The 13,298-nt window shown below is 48.1% G+C and overlaps 1 protein-coding gene and 1 long non-coding RNA gene across 2 annotated transcripts; one reads left to right on the forward strand and one right to left on the reverse strand.

Moving 5' to 3' along the window:
• Window positions 1–239: 239 nt before the first annotated feature.
• Window positions 240–8,173, forward strand: ASB16 (ankyrin repeat and SOCS box containing 16). Its single transcript, XM_019752328.2, has 5 exons — window positions 240–2,284; window positions 3,778–4,045; window positions 5,701–6,193; window positions 6,569–6,682; window positions 7,116–8,173. The coding sequence occupies exons 1-5, from the start codon at window positions 1,984–1,986 to the stop codon at window positions 7,299–7,301; spliced, it is 1,362 nt and encodes a 453-aa protein (XP_019607887.2). The 5' UTR covers window positions 240–1,983; the 3' UTR covers window positions 7,302–8,173.
• On the reverse strand, window positions 6,078–13,084 carry LOC109458547 (uncharacterized). The gene is made up of 3 exons (XR_012492338.1): window positions 12,882–13,084; window positions 8,585–8,799; window positions 6,078–6,208 (listed from the first exon to the last, which is right to left on the reverse strand). It is a non-coding gene; the product is annotated as an uncharacterized LOC109458547 (long non-coding RNA).
• Window positions 13,085–13,298: the final 214 nt, after the last annotated feature.

A 13,298-nucleotide genomic window follows, 5' to 3' on the forward strand; every position in this document is an offset into this window, starting at 1 on the left:
TAAGACCCTGTCGTGCGGGGTATCAAGTGGGGTCTCTGCTCCCGCTCCCTGCACAAGAATGCAGGACATGGTGACGCCACAAAGGGAACACCCACAGAGCCACAGTCAGGGGAGTCATACTACTATATTCTCGCTGGTGGCTGGGTTGGAGACACAGGAAGCAGGAGCCACACAATTCTCAACCCTCACTGCGCCGCTCGCAGGCTCAGCCACCATCTCCTTGCTAGCCCCCATTTTTTTGCTAGCGTAGCCACAGCAGTTATATTAGTGGCCAATGGCTCACTGGTTACAGCTGACGGCCAACTAGCCACAGCTGATGGCCATCCAATCACAGTTGATGGCCATTTACTACCTGAGCCAGCACCTTTCTATGTGAGGCTGAGAGCCTGGAAACTGCTTTCTGGGTCTCTGTCCCCACAGACCCGGTCTTATTTTCAGGGAAACACGGTAGGAATTAACCATTTTAGTCAGATCATTCCACTTGGGCAGTGGAGAGGAGGACTTGTGGCCAGAGGAAGGAACACCAGGTAGGAGGTTGCGCTGGTCCAGGTTAAAGGCTATGGTGACTGAAAATGTGACAATGGGAGCTGGAACTTTTTGCTGTGTGTGAGGGGACCAGGGAGAGGAAGAAGTCAGAGGTAGCTGAGCAGGGGCTGCTGCAGAGCCAGGGCAGGGAGGAAGTGCAGGGGCAGAGGAGCCCGCAGTGTTGGGGTAGCCTGCAGCCAAGGCAGGATGGGGCTCGGCCAACCCTCAGGGGCCAAGGGGCCAAGGAGCCAGCTGCCAGCACACTGAGCTCCCGGGTTAGAGCTTCTGAGGCAGGGGCGGGCATCCTTCCTGCCTCTTTCCCTGGCTTGTCAGCCACAGCAGCTAATGCTGTTTCATGGCCTCATTCCTCCCCCTAGAGGCTCTTGGAAGCAGAGCCGCTTTCACCAAAGAGGGAATGGGTTTGTGGCTTACATGTCTCTTTGGTAGGGAGTCCCTAGAATTTCTAGGTCAAGCCCTTGGCCCTCAGGCAGGCCTGAGAGCCCTTTTAGGTTCTGGGGCAGGACAGGAGGGGGGAGGGGAAAACAAGACTCACTGATGGCAGTTTCTAGAGACCATGTCCTGCTTAGAGGGTGGGGAGAGGCTCTCACAACTGTCTTCACCCTCATGTGGCCACACTAGCTAGAACCAAAGTGCATCTGTGGAGCCAGGTCAGTTAGGGTCCTAGTCCTGGCTCCACCCCTCACAAGCTGTGACCTTGAGCGAGGTTTACCTTGTTACGCCTTAACTTCCTCTTTGGTAAACAGACCTAAGACCACCCTTCGCAGAGGTGTGCAAGTGTGATCATTAGCTTGATCATATAATTTATTTGTCAAAACCAAGTGTACTATTTATCCGGAAGTATGGTCACTGAGTAAAGATGGATCTAAAAGTAATTTAAATATTGTAAAGCCCTGTGCGTACATGTGCAGAGATATTGCTATTACTACAGATGCCAGGAAGAGCTGTTTGAACTCTATCTGGACGTGCCCTTATTTCTGGGGCTGGGGTCTAATGGGTCTATTTCTGGGCTGAGGTTGCCCTCCAGCCACCATCAGAGAAGCTGGGGCACTCTGGCTTTTTCTCCCTGCCCTGTCTGTCTCCCTTGGACCTTGCCAACCCAAAGTGCTCACTCCAGAGAAGTGGAAGGATGAGGACCCTGGGGTACAGAGGTGGCCTCATCTGAGGGCCAGCTGCCCAACTGGAAGGTATCAGCAGGGGCAGGGGCTGGCCCTAGCCGTGGGCTGGGAGTTGGCCCAATAACTTCTCTGCACCAGGATCAGGATTCTGGACAAACCGTGTTTACCAGAACAGCAAAGGGCCTATTTATAGCCTCAGCTGCTCTTCTCTCTGGGTCACAGGTGAGAGGCTAGGGTGGCTCCTCAGAGCAAGGGTAGTAGTCCGGCCGTGGGGAGCCGGCTCTGCCCAGCTGCCACTGACCAGACCCCTGGGCCCCTCAGGATGGCAAAGGAAACCTTCCCCTTCACCTCCTCCACGCTGCGCTCTCTCCGCCTGCAGCGGGAGTGGCTGGAGTGGGAGGACCGGCGCCGGGCAGCAGCCCAGCAATGCCGGAGCCAAAGGTGCCCCCCAAGTTCCCGGGCACGACTCACTAGGCCGCGTCGCTCCTGCCGAGACCCAGCGGTCCACAATGCCCTGTTCTCTGGCGACCTGCAACAGATCCAAGCCCTGTTCCAAGATGAAGATGCCGCCAACATGATTGTGGAGACTGTGAGCAACCAGCTGGCCTGGTCGTCTGAACAGGGTAGGGAGCACCAGGTGGGGGCAGAAGAGGAGAGAGAGGGAAGAGGTGGGGGGTGGGAGGGGGAGAGTCTCAGCCCCATCCGCTCCCTCCAGACTGTAGACTACACCATCCCTTCTCACTAGCTCCCTCCTAAACAGAAATGAGGCATAGTTAGTGGTTTATATGTCTTATCAGAATTAAAGTTGTATTAACATTAATTACATAGGAACACAGTTATAGTCTAATTCAATTTTTTCCATGAGTATATATCCACATATTTGAATATTTTTTACGTCCACAGAACAAAATTATAATCTATATGCTATCTTATAACCTGATTTTTTTCATGTAATATCTTTCTATGGCAATAGTCATAAGTCGACATAATATTTTAAACAGGTGCATAAATTCTACTGTATGGGTACGCCATGATTTATGTAACTAGCCCCCAAAGCAATTGGATAAATTGGGTTCCTTTTTAAAAAATTATTTTAAACGTCAATATGATGAGCATCTTTGTATACTTGCCAGCTGATTTCCTTAGGGTCTATTCTGACCAGAAAGTTTGTCCATGTAAATGAAATACCTCAATTGAGATTGCCCTGCTCTTAAGATTGACGGGAGATTGCCTCCAACCCCACCCACGGGTTTGGAGGTTCAAACTCCTTGGAGAGCTTATATTCTCACAGTCACCACAGGCTCCAAATTCCTGCTTGGCTTCAACTGTTAGAGACGTGACTCCACCCAGGGCATCCCTGTCTCATCCCGCAGCATGTCCATCACCCTTCAAATGGAACTTGGCCTTAATTTCAATCCTAGTAATAAATAAAACATACTTTATCCAAGATTTAGGAAACCCAGGAGCTTATTTCGCCATAATGCAAACAACTTGCAGTTGGGTATTAGGCATGTATGTCCTTTAAACAAGCCGTGGCCATTTCTACAATTTGGATCCACCACCAATCCCATGATCAACCCCTCTCCCCACTCTTCCTTTCTATAACCCCACCTCTCATTCTACCCTCTACTCTTCCCCCCACTTCCACCCCCACCGTCCCTACCCGAGGCGTGTCCTAGAATTCCAAACTCATGGCTCCTTCAGCGCTATTGGTTGGCCACTTGGAAGCTCAGCTCCAGGACCTCCTGTTCATAACCTTCCCCACCCCCATCCCCAACACCAGATCCAAAAGAGCCAAAGACTCCATCAGCAACTTGAAGACCCAGAAGTTTCCTTAATAGGAGTCACCCTCCTTAGTTGCCCTGATGGTTTTAAAGAGCAATTAATTTTTTTCAATGACACACTGTTTTGTTACAGACTGGCAAACTGTTCTAAAAGGCTGTTCCAATTTGCACTCCCAAATCAGGACTTGAGTAAGCCCCTCTCCACAGGTACAGCCTGACACAGCATTTGTGCTCAGCCAGGGGTGCAGAGGGAAGGCCAGAGTCAGCTGTTCACCACCTCCTGCCCTACCTGCTGGTTTCACATCACCCCCAACACTGCCTGTTCTCCCCAGGGTTCTGGGTATTGACCCCCAAGACCAAGCAGACGGTGCCCCTCACCATCACTGCAGCCCGAGGCTACACCGACTGTGCCCGCCACCTCATCCGGCAGGGAGCGGAGCTGGACGCCAGGGTTGGGGGCCGGGCGGCCTTGCATGAGGCCTGTGCCCGGGCCCAGTCCGACTGTGTACGGCTGCTGCTGACCTTCGGTGCCAAGGCCAATGTGTTGTCTGAGGAAGGCACGACCCCTTTGCACCTCTGCACAGCCCCTGAATCCTTGCAGTAGGTGCCCAGGGGCTGAGACGGTTTGGGGAGGGAGTGTGGGTGTGTCTCCAGCTCACAGCCAGGAGAAGGGGAGAAGCACCTCATATACTCATGTCCTCACAACAACCTGGGTGATAGGTCTCATTCTATGAAAGAGAAAACGGGCTCAGAAAGCTTTAATGACTTGGCCAAGGTCACATCAGCTAAGCCCAGGAGGCAGAAGCCCTGTTGCTGTTTGGGAAAACCCTGTTCCAACTGCTGTCTCATTCTCCGTGAACCATCTGTAGCCAAATTCCTGGCTGTTTTGAACTAGACATCTAGAAAGATCTAGTCTGATGTTTCCCAACCTTATATGAAGCCCCACACACCTCCTCCTCCCACCTTTTTAAGGTCAAGAGTTTCTTCGACCTCCTACATGATGGTATTTGCACTTTTACAAATCAGGTCCACAGACAGAGCTGGCGGTGTTAAGGAGTCAAAGAATCCTGGGAGACACTCTACAGCCCGTATGCTGGGACCCTCTCCCTAGCGTAGATCTAGATCAGGGACAAACCCAGAAGTGACCCAAACTTTCCAGCCCTTTCTTGAGTTCTTATGGGCGTGTGATGCACTCCCCAGCAGACTTTATCCTTTCAAGTGAAATGAGAAAGAATAATTCCACTTACTGGAATACTACTGAGTGAGCTTTTCAGTGTTCCTTAAATTTAGTATTTGTAAACAAAAATGAGTCCATGATTAGAATTTACCAAAGAAATACATTCAGTAGTTATGGATGACCGGCTGCTACTCAACTCTTGGCCACTGAGCAGTGCGCTGAAGGGCAGCTGGAATTCTGGCCATTTAGGGGAAGGCTACTTGGTCATCGGGGTTTCATTGGGGTTGACCGATCTGCTCCTGAGTTCCAGTGGCTGTCATTCTAGCTTTTCAATTAGAAATTACTGTTAGTTTCATCATTAGTGTAGTTTGTTATGTGTTTGGTTTACCCCACAGTGGTGAATGATACTTGCCTCTACAGTGTTCTGTCCTGTAATTTTTCCACAAACTAGAAGACTGTGAGAAGCACATGCTTCCTAAAGTCTGGTTTTTGTTATTTGGTTTTGTTTGGTTTCTATAGAGGAACGTGGAGTAGGTGGGTCCCCAAGTGCCTTCCGTTGTTGGACTGGGTGTGGCTGGTCTGAAAAAGTGGTCTTCAAGTTTGGAGGCAGGAGGAAAATATTAGGACTTCTTTTTCTTTTGGATCATATACTTTAATTTTCTATGTTTCATAGTGCACACAGTAGCTGCTTTTCAATGTTTTTGTCTGCTATCAAAATGTTAGGAGACCACTGACAAATGACTCAGAACCAGGCCTTGGGGTCCCAGTGGGATTGGGGAGTCAGGTTCCACTCTAGGAGAAGTGTCTAATTCCAGTGTAGCCACTAACTTGCTGTGTGTCCTTGGCTGCACTGCGAAGTTTGTCACCTGAAAACTGAAGATGCTCCTGGTTACTTTGATGGGCCTTCAGCTCTGCTGTCTGTCGCAGGGCTTCTGTGAGTCTGACAGGGGACATCAGGCTCACCTCCAAGTGTGGGAGGTGGAAAGAAATGGTGTAGGAGATGACAGCAGACGGGGGGTTTCCCAGGCCAGGCCTTGGTCCTTCAGGACCTGCCTTGGCACCTTGTGCCCGCCTCCAGGTGCGCCAAGCTGCTGCTGGAGGCGGGAGCAACCGTGAACATGGCTGCACGGGACAGCGAGGTGACGCCCCTGCATGTGGCGGCAGCACGAGGCCTGGAGAAGCACGTGGCTCTCTACCTGGAGCACGGAGCCAACGTGGGCTTGTGCACCAGCCAGGGTGAGACGGCCCTGAACGCGGCGTGTGCGGGGGCCGAGAGCCCAGGCAGTGACCGGCGGCACCAGGCCACTGCGCAACGGCTCCTGGAGGCTGGGGCGGATGCCCGGGCCGCTGGGCGCAAGCGCCACACACCGCTGCATAACGCCTGTGCCAATGGCTGTGGGGCTCTGGCTGAGCTGCTGCTACGCCACGGGGCCTGCGCTGGAGTCCCCAACGCAGCGGGCCACACACCCATGGACTGTGCGCTGCAGGCTGTCCAAGATGCCCCCAACTGGGAGCCTGAAGTCCTCTTCACTGCGCTGCTGGACTACGGGGCCCAGCCTGTGCATCCTGAGGTGAGCGGGGAGGGCCTGTGAAAGGAGGCTTCAGTTGGGTGCGGGGAGCCTGCGTGTGGAATTGCCCTGCCACAGGCGAAGAGAAGGGGCCAAGAGACTGGGAGCCCACCTTCTGTGGCCAGATGTCTGTCCCCATCTTGGGAAGCACCAGTCAGTGAGGGCTATGGGGGAGGATATCCAAGGTAGAAAAGGAAAGGAATTCCCAGGAAACTGACTGGAGCCAGAAGGTTGTGGAAGCACGGAAAAGGATTTGGAGAGACTAAGATCTTAGCCTCCCAAATTTGAGTGTGAGTGGGGCTTTGGCTTAGGCTGGATTTAGGTCTGCCCCTGGCTGAGAGAGGCATGATGCCCCTGAGACCCTCTTTTGATTCCTAGATGCTGAAACACTGTGCCAACTTCCCTCGGGCCCTGGAAGTCCTGCTTAATGCCTATCCTTGTGTCCCATCCTGTGATACCTGGGTTGACGCGGTGCTCCCAGAGCTGTGGCAGGTATGTCCACCCTAGGGGCACAGATCCTTCCTGGCTCGAGATCCGAAGGCAGATTTGGGCCTTAGGCCTATCCCTACAGGATGGGCTTCTGGAGGGAGGAGCCGCTCTGAATAACCTCTACTTGCACACACTTCTCCAGCTTCTCCCTCACCTGCATCAGCACAGACATTTATCAGCATCTCTGACTCACAGGCACTGTGCCAGCATTTTTAGAGTGGGGGTGGGTGCAGACACAGCTGAGACTGGGCTCTGCAGTGTGGTCCCAGCTCCCACGTCCCCTGCAGGGCCTCTCTGGCTCTGAATCTGAGTCCTTCAGGATGCGCCAAATTTTGCATGTTGCAAAATCCTAGGGCCCTACCACTAGATGGCCCCCAGTTGGAAAGGCAGAGGCAACAGTATTGGGCCATCTGACCCTGTTCCACTCCTGGCCTAGGAGCACGAAGCCTTCTACAGCTCTGCCCTGAGCATGGTGAACCAGCCGAGGCGGCTGCAGCACCTGGCCCGCCTGGCTGTGCGTGCCCAGTTGGGTAGCCGCTGCCGACAAGCCACTGCCCGCCTCCCACTGCCCCCGCTCCTCAGGGACTACCTGCTGCTCCGTGTGGAGGGGCGCATCCAGTGAGCACGCCTTGCTTTCTCCATCTGTTGTGCCCCCCAACCCTAGAGGGCCAATTCCTGGCCCTCTGTCCACACTCCGCATACCTTCCTGGGCCAGTTCCTCCCTCACTGGCTTCTTGAGCCAGCTGCTAACTTCCAACCTGTCCTGAGCTTCAGCTCCTCTCTCCAATGGGAAGGTGTGCAGACTCAGCCGTCGCCCACCTCCTCTCCTTTGCTTAGTGGATGACGGCCCCTCTACACCCAGGTGCCACATCAGGAGGTGGGGATCCTTGTTGCCCTCCATTCACTGCCACCAATGTACCTCTTCAGCTGCCACTCTGCCTCTAGCTGAACTGCCTCTGCCCAACCTGTCATTGTCACCGGAAGGGCAGACCTCACTGACTGGTCTTGCTTCCCTTTGCTTCCATGCGTTTGCATGTGCTGTTCCCCAACCTTGGTATACCCTTCCCACATTTTTTGCCCTGGTCAAGCTGATTTGATCCTCAGGACAGCTCAATAGATCTGTTTTCCAACCGAGCAGGTAGCCTCCTTGGTAGCGTACTTATTTAATTAAGAGCCCATGTCTGCCTCAACTGTATTTCTTGAACAGGCATTTCAGTAAATGGTTGTTGAGGGAGGAATAAATGCAGGATACCTGGGAACCATTTATGGTTGTGTTCCTCACCCCACCCCCAAGTGATGCATGGTGTCTTAAACAGTGATCACCACACTTGTGATCTCTGAGGGCCTGTGACAAGAGGACCAGCCACCAACTGTCCCCTCTCTCTCACTTCTTCCCTTGGTCCCAGAGTCAAATGTACCACCATTCATCTTTAAGAGGAAGCTTTTGAAACCAGTCACTTTTTATGAACGCAAATAAATGATTTGTGCACAGAACTAATGCGTGGATGTTGTTAGGTTGAAATGTGGCTGAGATACCTACCACTCCATGTTTCTTCCCCCCTCCCCCCTTTGTCCTCTTCTGTGGTTCCCAAGTTTTCTGCACTGAGCAACTGTTACTCTTGTGATAGGAAAAAGGGTAAAAGAACAACACAAGCCCCCTCCCAGATCCCTAGTCTGTAGTACCCACCACGGGAGAGCACTGAGGAGGGACTCCCAACAGCTTGCACTCCTGTCCTTTTGCTGAAGGATCCTTGGATCTCCAAGGCCATTCCCATTTGGAGGCCTGCGGAGATGAGTCAGGAGTCCTGGGCGTGGCCTCCTGCAGCTATTGCCCAGCTTCCCCTCCTCTGCGGAGAGTTGTACCTGTGGAGATGCCCTTTGACCAACACAAAGACAGGCTTTTACCTTGTTATGCATAGTAGCAACCTCTCCTTTCTGGACATTTTCACTTTGATTTCACAGAGCCAGAGGCCGAAGAGATGAATGGGGGATCTTCTCTAATCTTGGGCCCCAGCTGGAAGCCTCATTTTCAGGGGAGGATGCTGAGCTGTCCACCCCCTCACAGCAGGCTGATCCCACTGAGCTCCGCTTTTCCTGTTACATTTACTGCTACAAGATATCTGTTTAAAGAAAACAAAAGACACATGCGATTGTATTATTTGGGAGTAAGAGAACATTTTCCAGGGTGAAAGCATAAAAGGTTAATAGATCTAGATATTGGAAAAGTTTAAATATGGTTTTATAAAAACACCAAATCATAAACACAAGTAAAAGGCAAAATATTGGAAAATGTTGCTGCAGCTAAAAGATTTCATTCCCTTGATCTGTGAGGCAGAAACATGTTTTATCACCATTATTGACTTGGTACCTCTACAGTGCAGAGAGTAGACACTCAAATACCTGGCAAGTAATCGAATGACCCAATGCCATCAGCCATCAGGGAAATGCAAATTTAAACTGCAATATGACATGAATTCTTCCACTAGATTGGGGGAAATTTTAAAGATTGATAATATACAGAGCCCATGAAGATATGAGTTCTTGAACATCCTGTTGGTGAGAAAGGAAATTGCCTCTTTGGTGGGCAATTTAACAGTACCCTTAAACACTGCTCCCCAGTTACACAAAAGGCTGGCATATTCATCCCAGCAATCTCGGCAAGTGGGACTTGGTAAACAAATCCATGCTATGGAATACAGTTCAGCCCTTACAAAGGTAGGACCCACAGCAGGAAAGAACTGGGGAGGGATTCCAAGTGAACAGCATTTGTATTGCCTTGTAAAGATTTCCAAGATTGTTATTAAGGAGAAAAAACAGGTTGGACTACAATATGTACAGCAAAGAAAACCGAACCCATGATTGTAGATGAATAGAAAAAGACAAGGAAGGCAGGTACCCAAGAATTCCACTCTGGGGAGGACAGAGGGACTGTGCTAGTCAGGCTTTTTATGGTCTGGGTTTGAAATTTTTACAAAGGGGTTTCCATGGATTCTTGTGAAATTTAAAAAAAAAAAATTAAGGAAGAATGTGTGGAAGAAAGGGCAAAAGGCCCAAACGGTTAATTTACAGTGTTGGATGAAATATGAAAAACATGCACACTCACTAGTAATCCAATGAATGCAAATGAAAGAAACAGAAACCCTTTGCCTATTGGTTAGGCAAACATGAAACGAATAACATCTAGTAGTCAGAGAAGGAGGACTTTTTGTGTGTGTGTCTTTTTACATTTTTTTTTTATTTGATCAATTTGACATGTTACAATTTATAAATTTAAGATATACAGTGTGTTACTTTGATACATTTATATATTGTAACATAATTGCCATTGAAGCAATATTTATCACATTACCGTTATTATAGTGCAGTATTATAGACTTTATTCATTATACTGTGCATTAGAGATGGCTTATTTACTTATTTACTAGTTACCCTTAAACACCATTAATCTTATCTCCCCCAGCACTGTTTTTTAATAAAACAGATTTACTATAAACATATTTAGTTAAGGCAGAATCCCAGGATGTACAGATACATTCACCATTCTATAGCCATCTTAATTGCACGTAAAGGTATAAAAATACCTAAATTCAATAGTTTAAGAAAAATAAACATCTCACAAACTACATCATGAAAAATGTTCAATGGAGTTAAAATCAATTAAAATACTCTGTTAATTTTTAATTATTATTATATTTAAAAGAAACCAGCTTTGGGCAGTGATATAGTCCCAACTGCAGAATTCTTTCTTTCCTTGCTTTTCCTCTCAAGCAAAATCCCAACCTCAAAAACCGAACCCTGAAAGCACCCCTAACTGCATCTCGTCCTTTGCTATACACGCTCACAAACATATCCCTTGTCAGGCTCAAACTTCATTTTTTCCAACTCTTCATCACAGCTGCTGAGCATTCCAAGTCTATCTCATCTCTAGCCAATCCTTCCTTCTTCCCTTCTATCCATTTTCCTCACTGCCATGGCTATCTTAAGACTTTGCCTATGGCTAGCAGAGAATTATCTCAAATTCTCCCCAATTTCTCTCAATCCACCCATCATTCTTTTAATAAATCTTTATCAAGTACCTGCTGGGATAGATTTGGGGGATAACGGAATAATAATAATAAAACACAGTTCCTGACTTCAAGGAATTTGGTAAGACAGAAAAATGACAAATGACAATGTAGTGTGATGTTATGACAGAAGTCAATCCATGCAACTTGGGGAACACAGAGTGTATGTACCTAACCCAAATGGATGGGTCAGGTACCTGGGGCAGCGAATTTCCCACCTCCTCCCCAGGGCAGGCCCCGCTACTAGCTCAGCCCTCCAGGGTTCTAGAGGGCACGGCTCAATCAATATTCCCTTCTGAGATTGCCTTTATCTTCACTTCTCCCCTTCTATGCTCTTTCCTCTGGCTTATAAACATCTTCGTGATGCTCATGTCTCTCAAAACTTCACCCATCTATTCCCTGTTCCTCTCTAGCCTCTACCACGGTTTTTGGGGAAGAGAACACTAGTGGGTACTACTCACATCGCAGGTAGGAATGGAAATAGGTACAACCTTCTAGAGGACAGTGGGGCACCATGTATCACAAACCTTAAAAATGTGAACACCCTCTGACCCAGCAATTCCAGTTTCAGGAATTTATGCTAGGGGGAGAAAAATCATGGATGTGTACAAAACTCTGCCATCAAAGACATACAGATATTTATCAAAACACTGTTTAAAAACAAAGTACTGAAAACAAGGTAAATGTCCATCCAGATGAGATGATTAACTTAAAAAATTATGGTGCAACATGGAAAGTAATACTGTTGAGCAGCTATTTAAATCTCTGTTATAAAAATATCTGATGACATGGGAAAAGCTTCATGGTATATAGTTAAGTGAAAGAAGTAGGGGACCAAATATTGACAATAAGAGCATGTATATATAAAAACTACAAAGAAAAAAGGAAACAAAAAGAAAAACAACAAAAAAGATCATATAAGTATATATAGCACAGTACCTGGCACATAATAAATTCTCAAAAGAATTAATAATGGCTCAACTGATTGGTTTTTCCTTCCCACAAATATTTGCGGGCCCGTGAACCTGCTAGTCTCTGTTTGGAACTTTGCTTAGTAAATCTCTACGCATTCTTCAAAATTCTGTTGAACTGTACTATGATGCTCTGCCCCACCCTGTGTTCTTCAAAATAAAAACACTAAGCTTTCAACCCAAAAGGTACACGTATGCAGAAATTAAAACAGTACCTTTTATCTCACAAACATATTGTTGACCAACAGAAACCAAACAAAAGAACTGAAAGCAGGGAAAGCACATCAGTGGTCACTGTTCATAGCAACAGTATTTGCAATAGCCCAAAGGTGGAAACAACACAAATGTCCATTAACAGTTGAATGGATAGAGAAAATGTATATACACACAATGGAATATTATTCAGCCTTAAAAAGGAATACAATTTTGATATGGTCTACAACATGAATAACCCTTGAAAAACATGCTAAGTGAAATAAGCCAGGCACAGAAAGACAAATACTGTATGATTCTACTTATATGAGACATCTAGAATAGGCAAATTCAGAGACATAAAGTAAAATAGAGGAGGGAGGGGGAATGGATACAGGAAATGGATAGTGGTGATGGGTGCACCACATTGTGAATGTATTTAATGCCAGAGTTAGCCACTTAAAATGGTAAATTTTATGTATATTTTACCACACTAAAGACTTAAAAAGAAAAAAAAGCCAGGCACGAGAGTACATACTGTTTGATTTCATTTATACAAAGTATAAAAACAGAAAATTAATCTATGGTGACAAAAGTCAGAATAGTGACCACTCTTTGTATGTTACTGGCTGAAAGAGGACAAAAAAGGGAATTATGGGTCATTTTCTATTTCTTGATCTGAGTGCTGGTTCCATTGGTGTGTTCTGTTGGTGAAAACCACCCAGCTCTTCGCTTATGAGTTTGCCTCCGTCTGCGTTATTTATACTTCAATCAGTAGTTCACCAGAAAACAACAAACGCCCCAGCACATCTTTAGAAAACAATGTAATTGCAAAAATCTGCATAAGTTCTTGAAAGCTGAACATTTTTTCCTGTCTTTTTTGGGGCTCCTGCTTTTCTTGTGCCCTGAGCCTGCGCTGAATCTGTGCCTTCTTTGAAATGCTTTCTCGCCTAATTTACCAAGTTCTCACAGTACCTCGGGCCGCATTCTCCGAGCACCGGAAGGTGACTAAATTGTCTCCTGGTTTGTCTCCCGACTAGCCCTGAGGTTAATTCTTGGAGGTCAGAGACCAGTCCTTACTGATCCTGCCAACCGAGAAGCAGTAAACCCAATCAGCCCGAGAGGCTGGGAGCAAGGCCGGAAGAAAAACGCTGGAAAGAAGGAAGCGCCATTTGGGTACTAACCAGCGGTGCCAGCGTGCTCAGTCTTCCGTTCGCGAAACCACGCCCCCTTCTAGCGCCATTCCCACCTCCCTCCTGGCTCCGCCCCTCAACCCACGGCTTCTCAGGTCCCGCCCACTAGGCGTGGCCCCGCCTCAAGAGGACCAAGATCCCGCCAACGATGACTCCGCCCCTCCTTCCGCTGAGAAACCTGTCCCTTTTATTTAAAGAA

The sequence above is a fragment of the Rhinolophus sinicus genome, linkage group LG15 (genome assembly GCF_036562045.2).
Source record: "Rhinolophus sinicus isolate RSC01 linkage group LG15, ASM3656204v1, whole genome shotgun sequence".
NCBI lineage: Eukaryota > Metazoa > Chordata > Mammalia > Chiroptera > Rhinolophidae > Rhinolophus > Rhinolophus sinicus.

Coding starts and splice junctions, on each gene's coding strand:
- ASB16 (XM_019752328.2), top strand. CDS start 1,984: ATGGCAAAGGAAACCTTCCCCTTCACCTCCTCCACGCTGCGCTCTCTC. Junction 4,046..5,700: donor ACAGCCCCTGAATCCTTGCA/GTAGGTGCCCAG, acceptor GCCCGCCTCCAG/GTGCGCCAAGCTGCTGCTGG. Junction 6,683..7,115: donor TGCTCCCAGAGCTGTGGCAG/GTATGTCCACCC, acceptor CTCCTGGCCTAG/GAGCACGAAGCCTTCTACAG.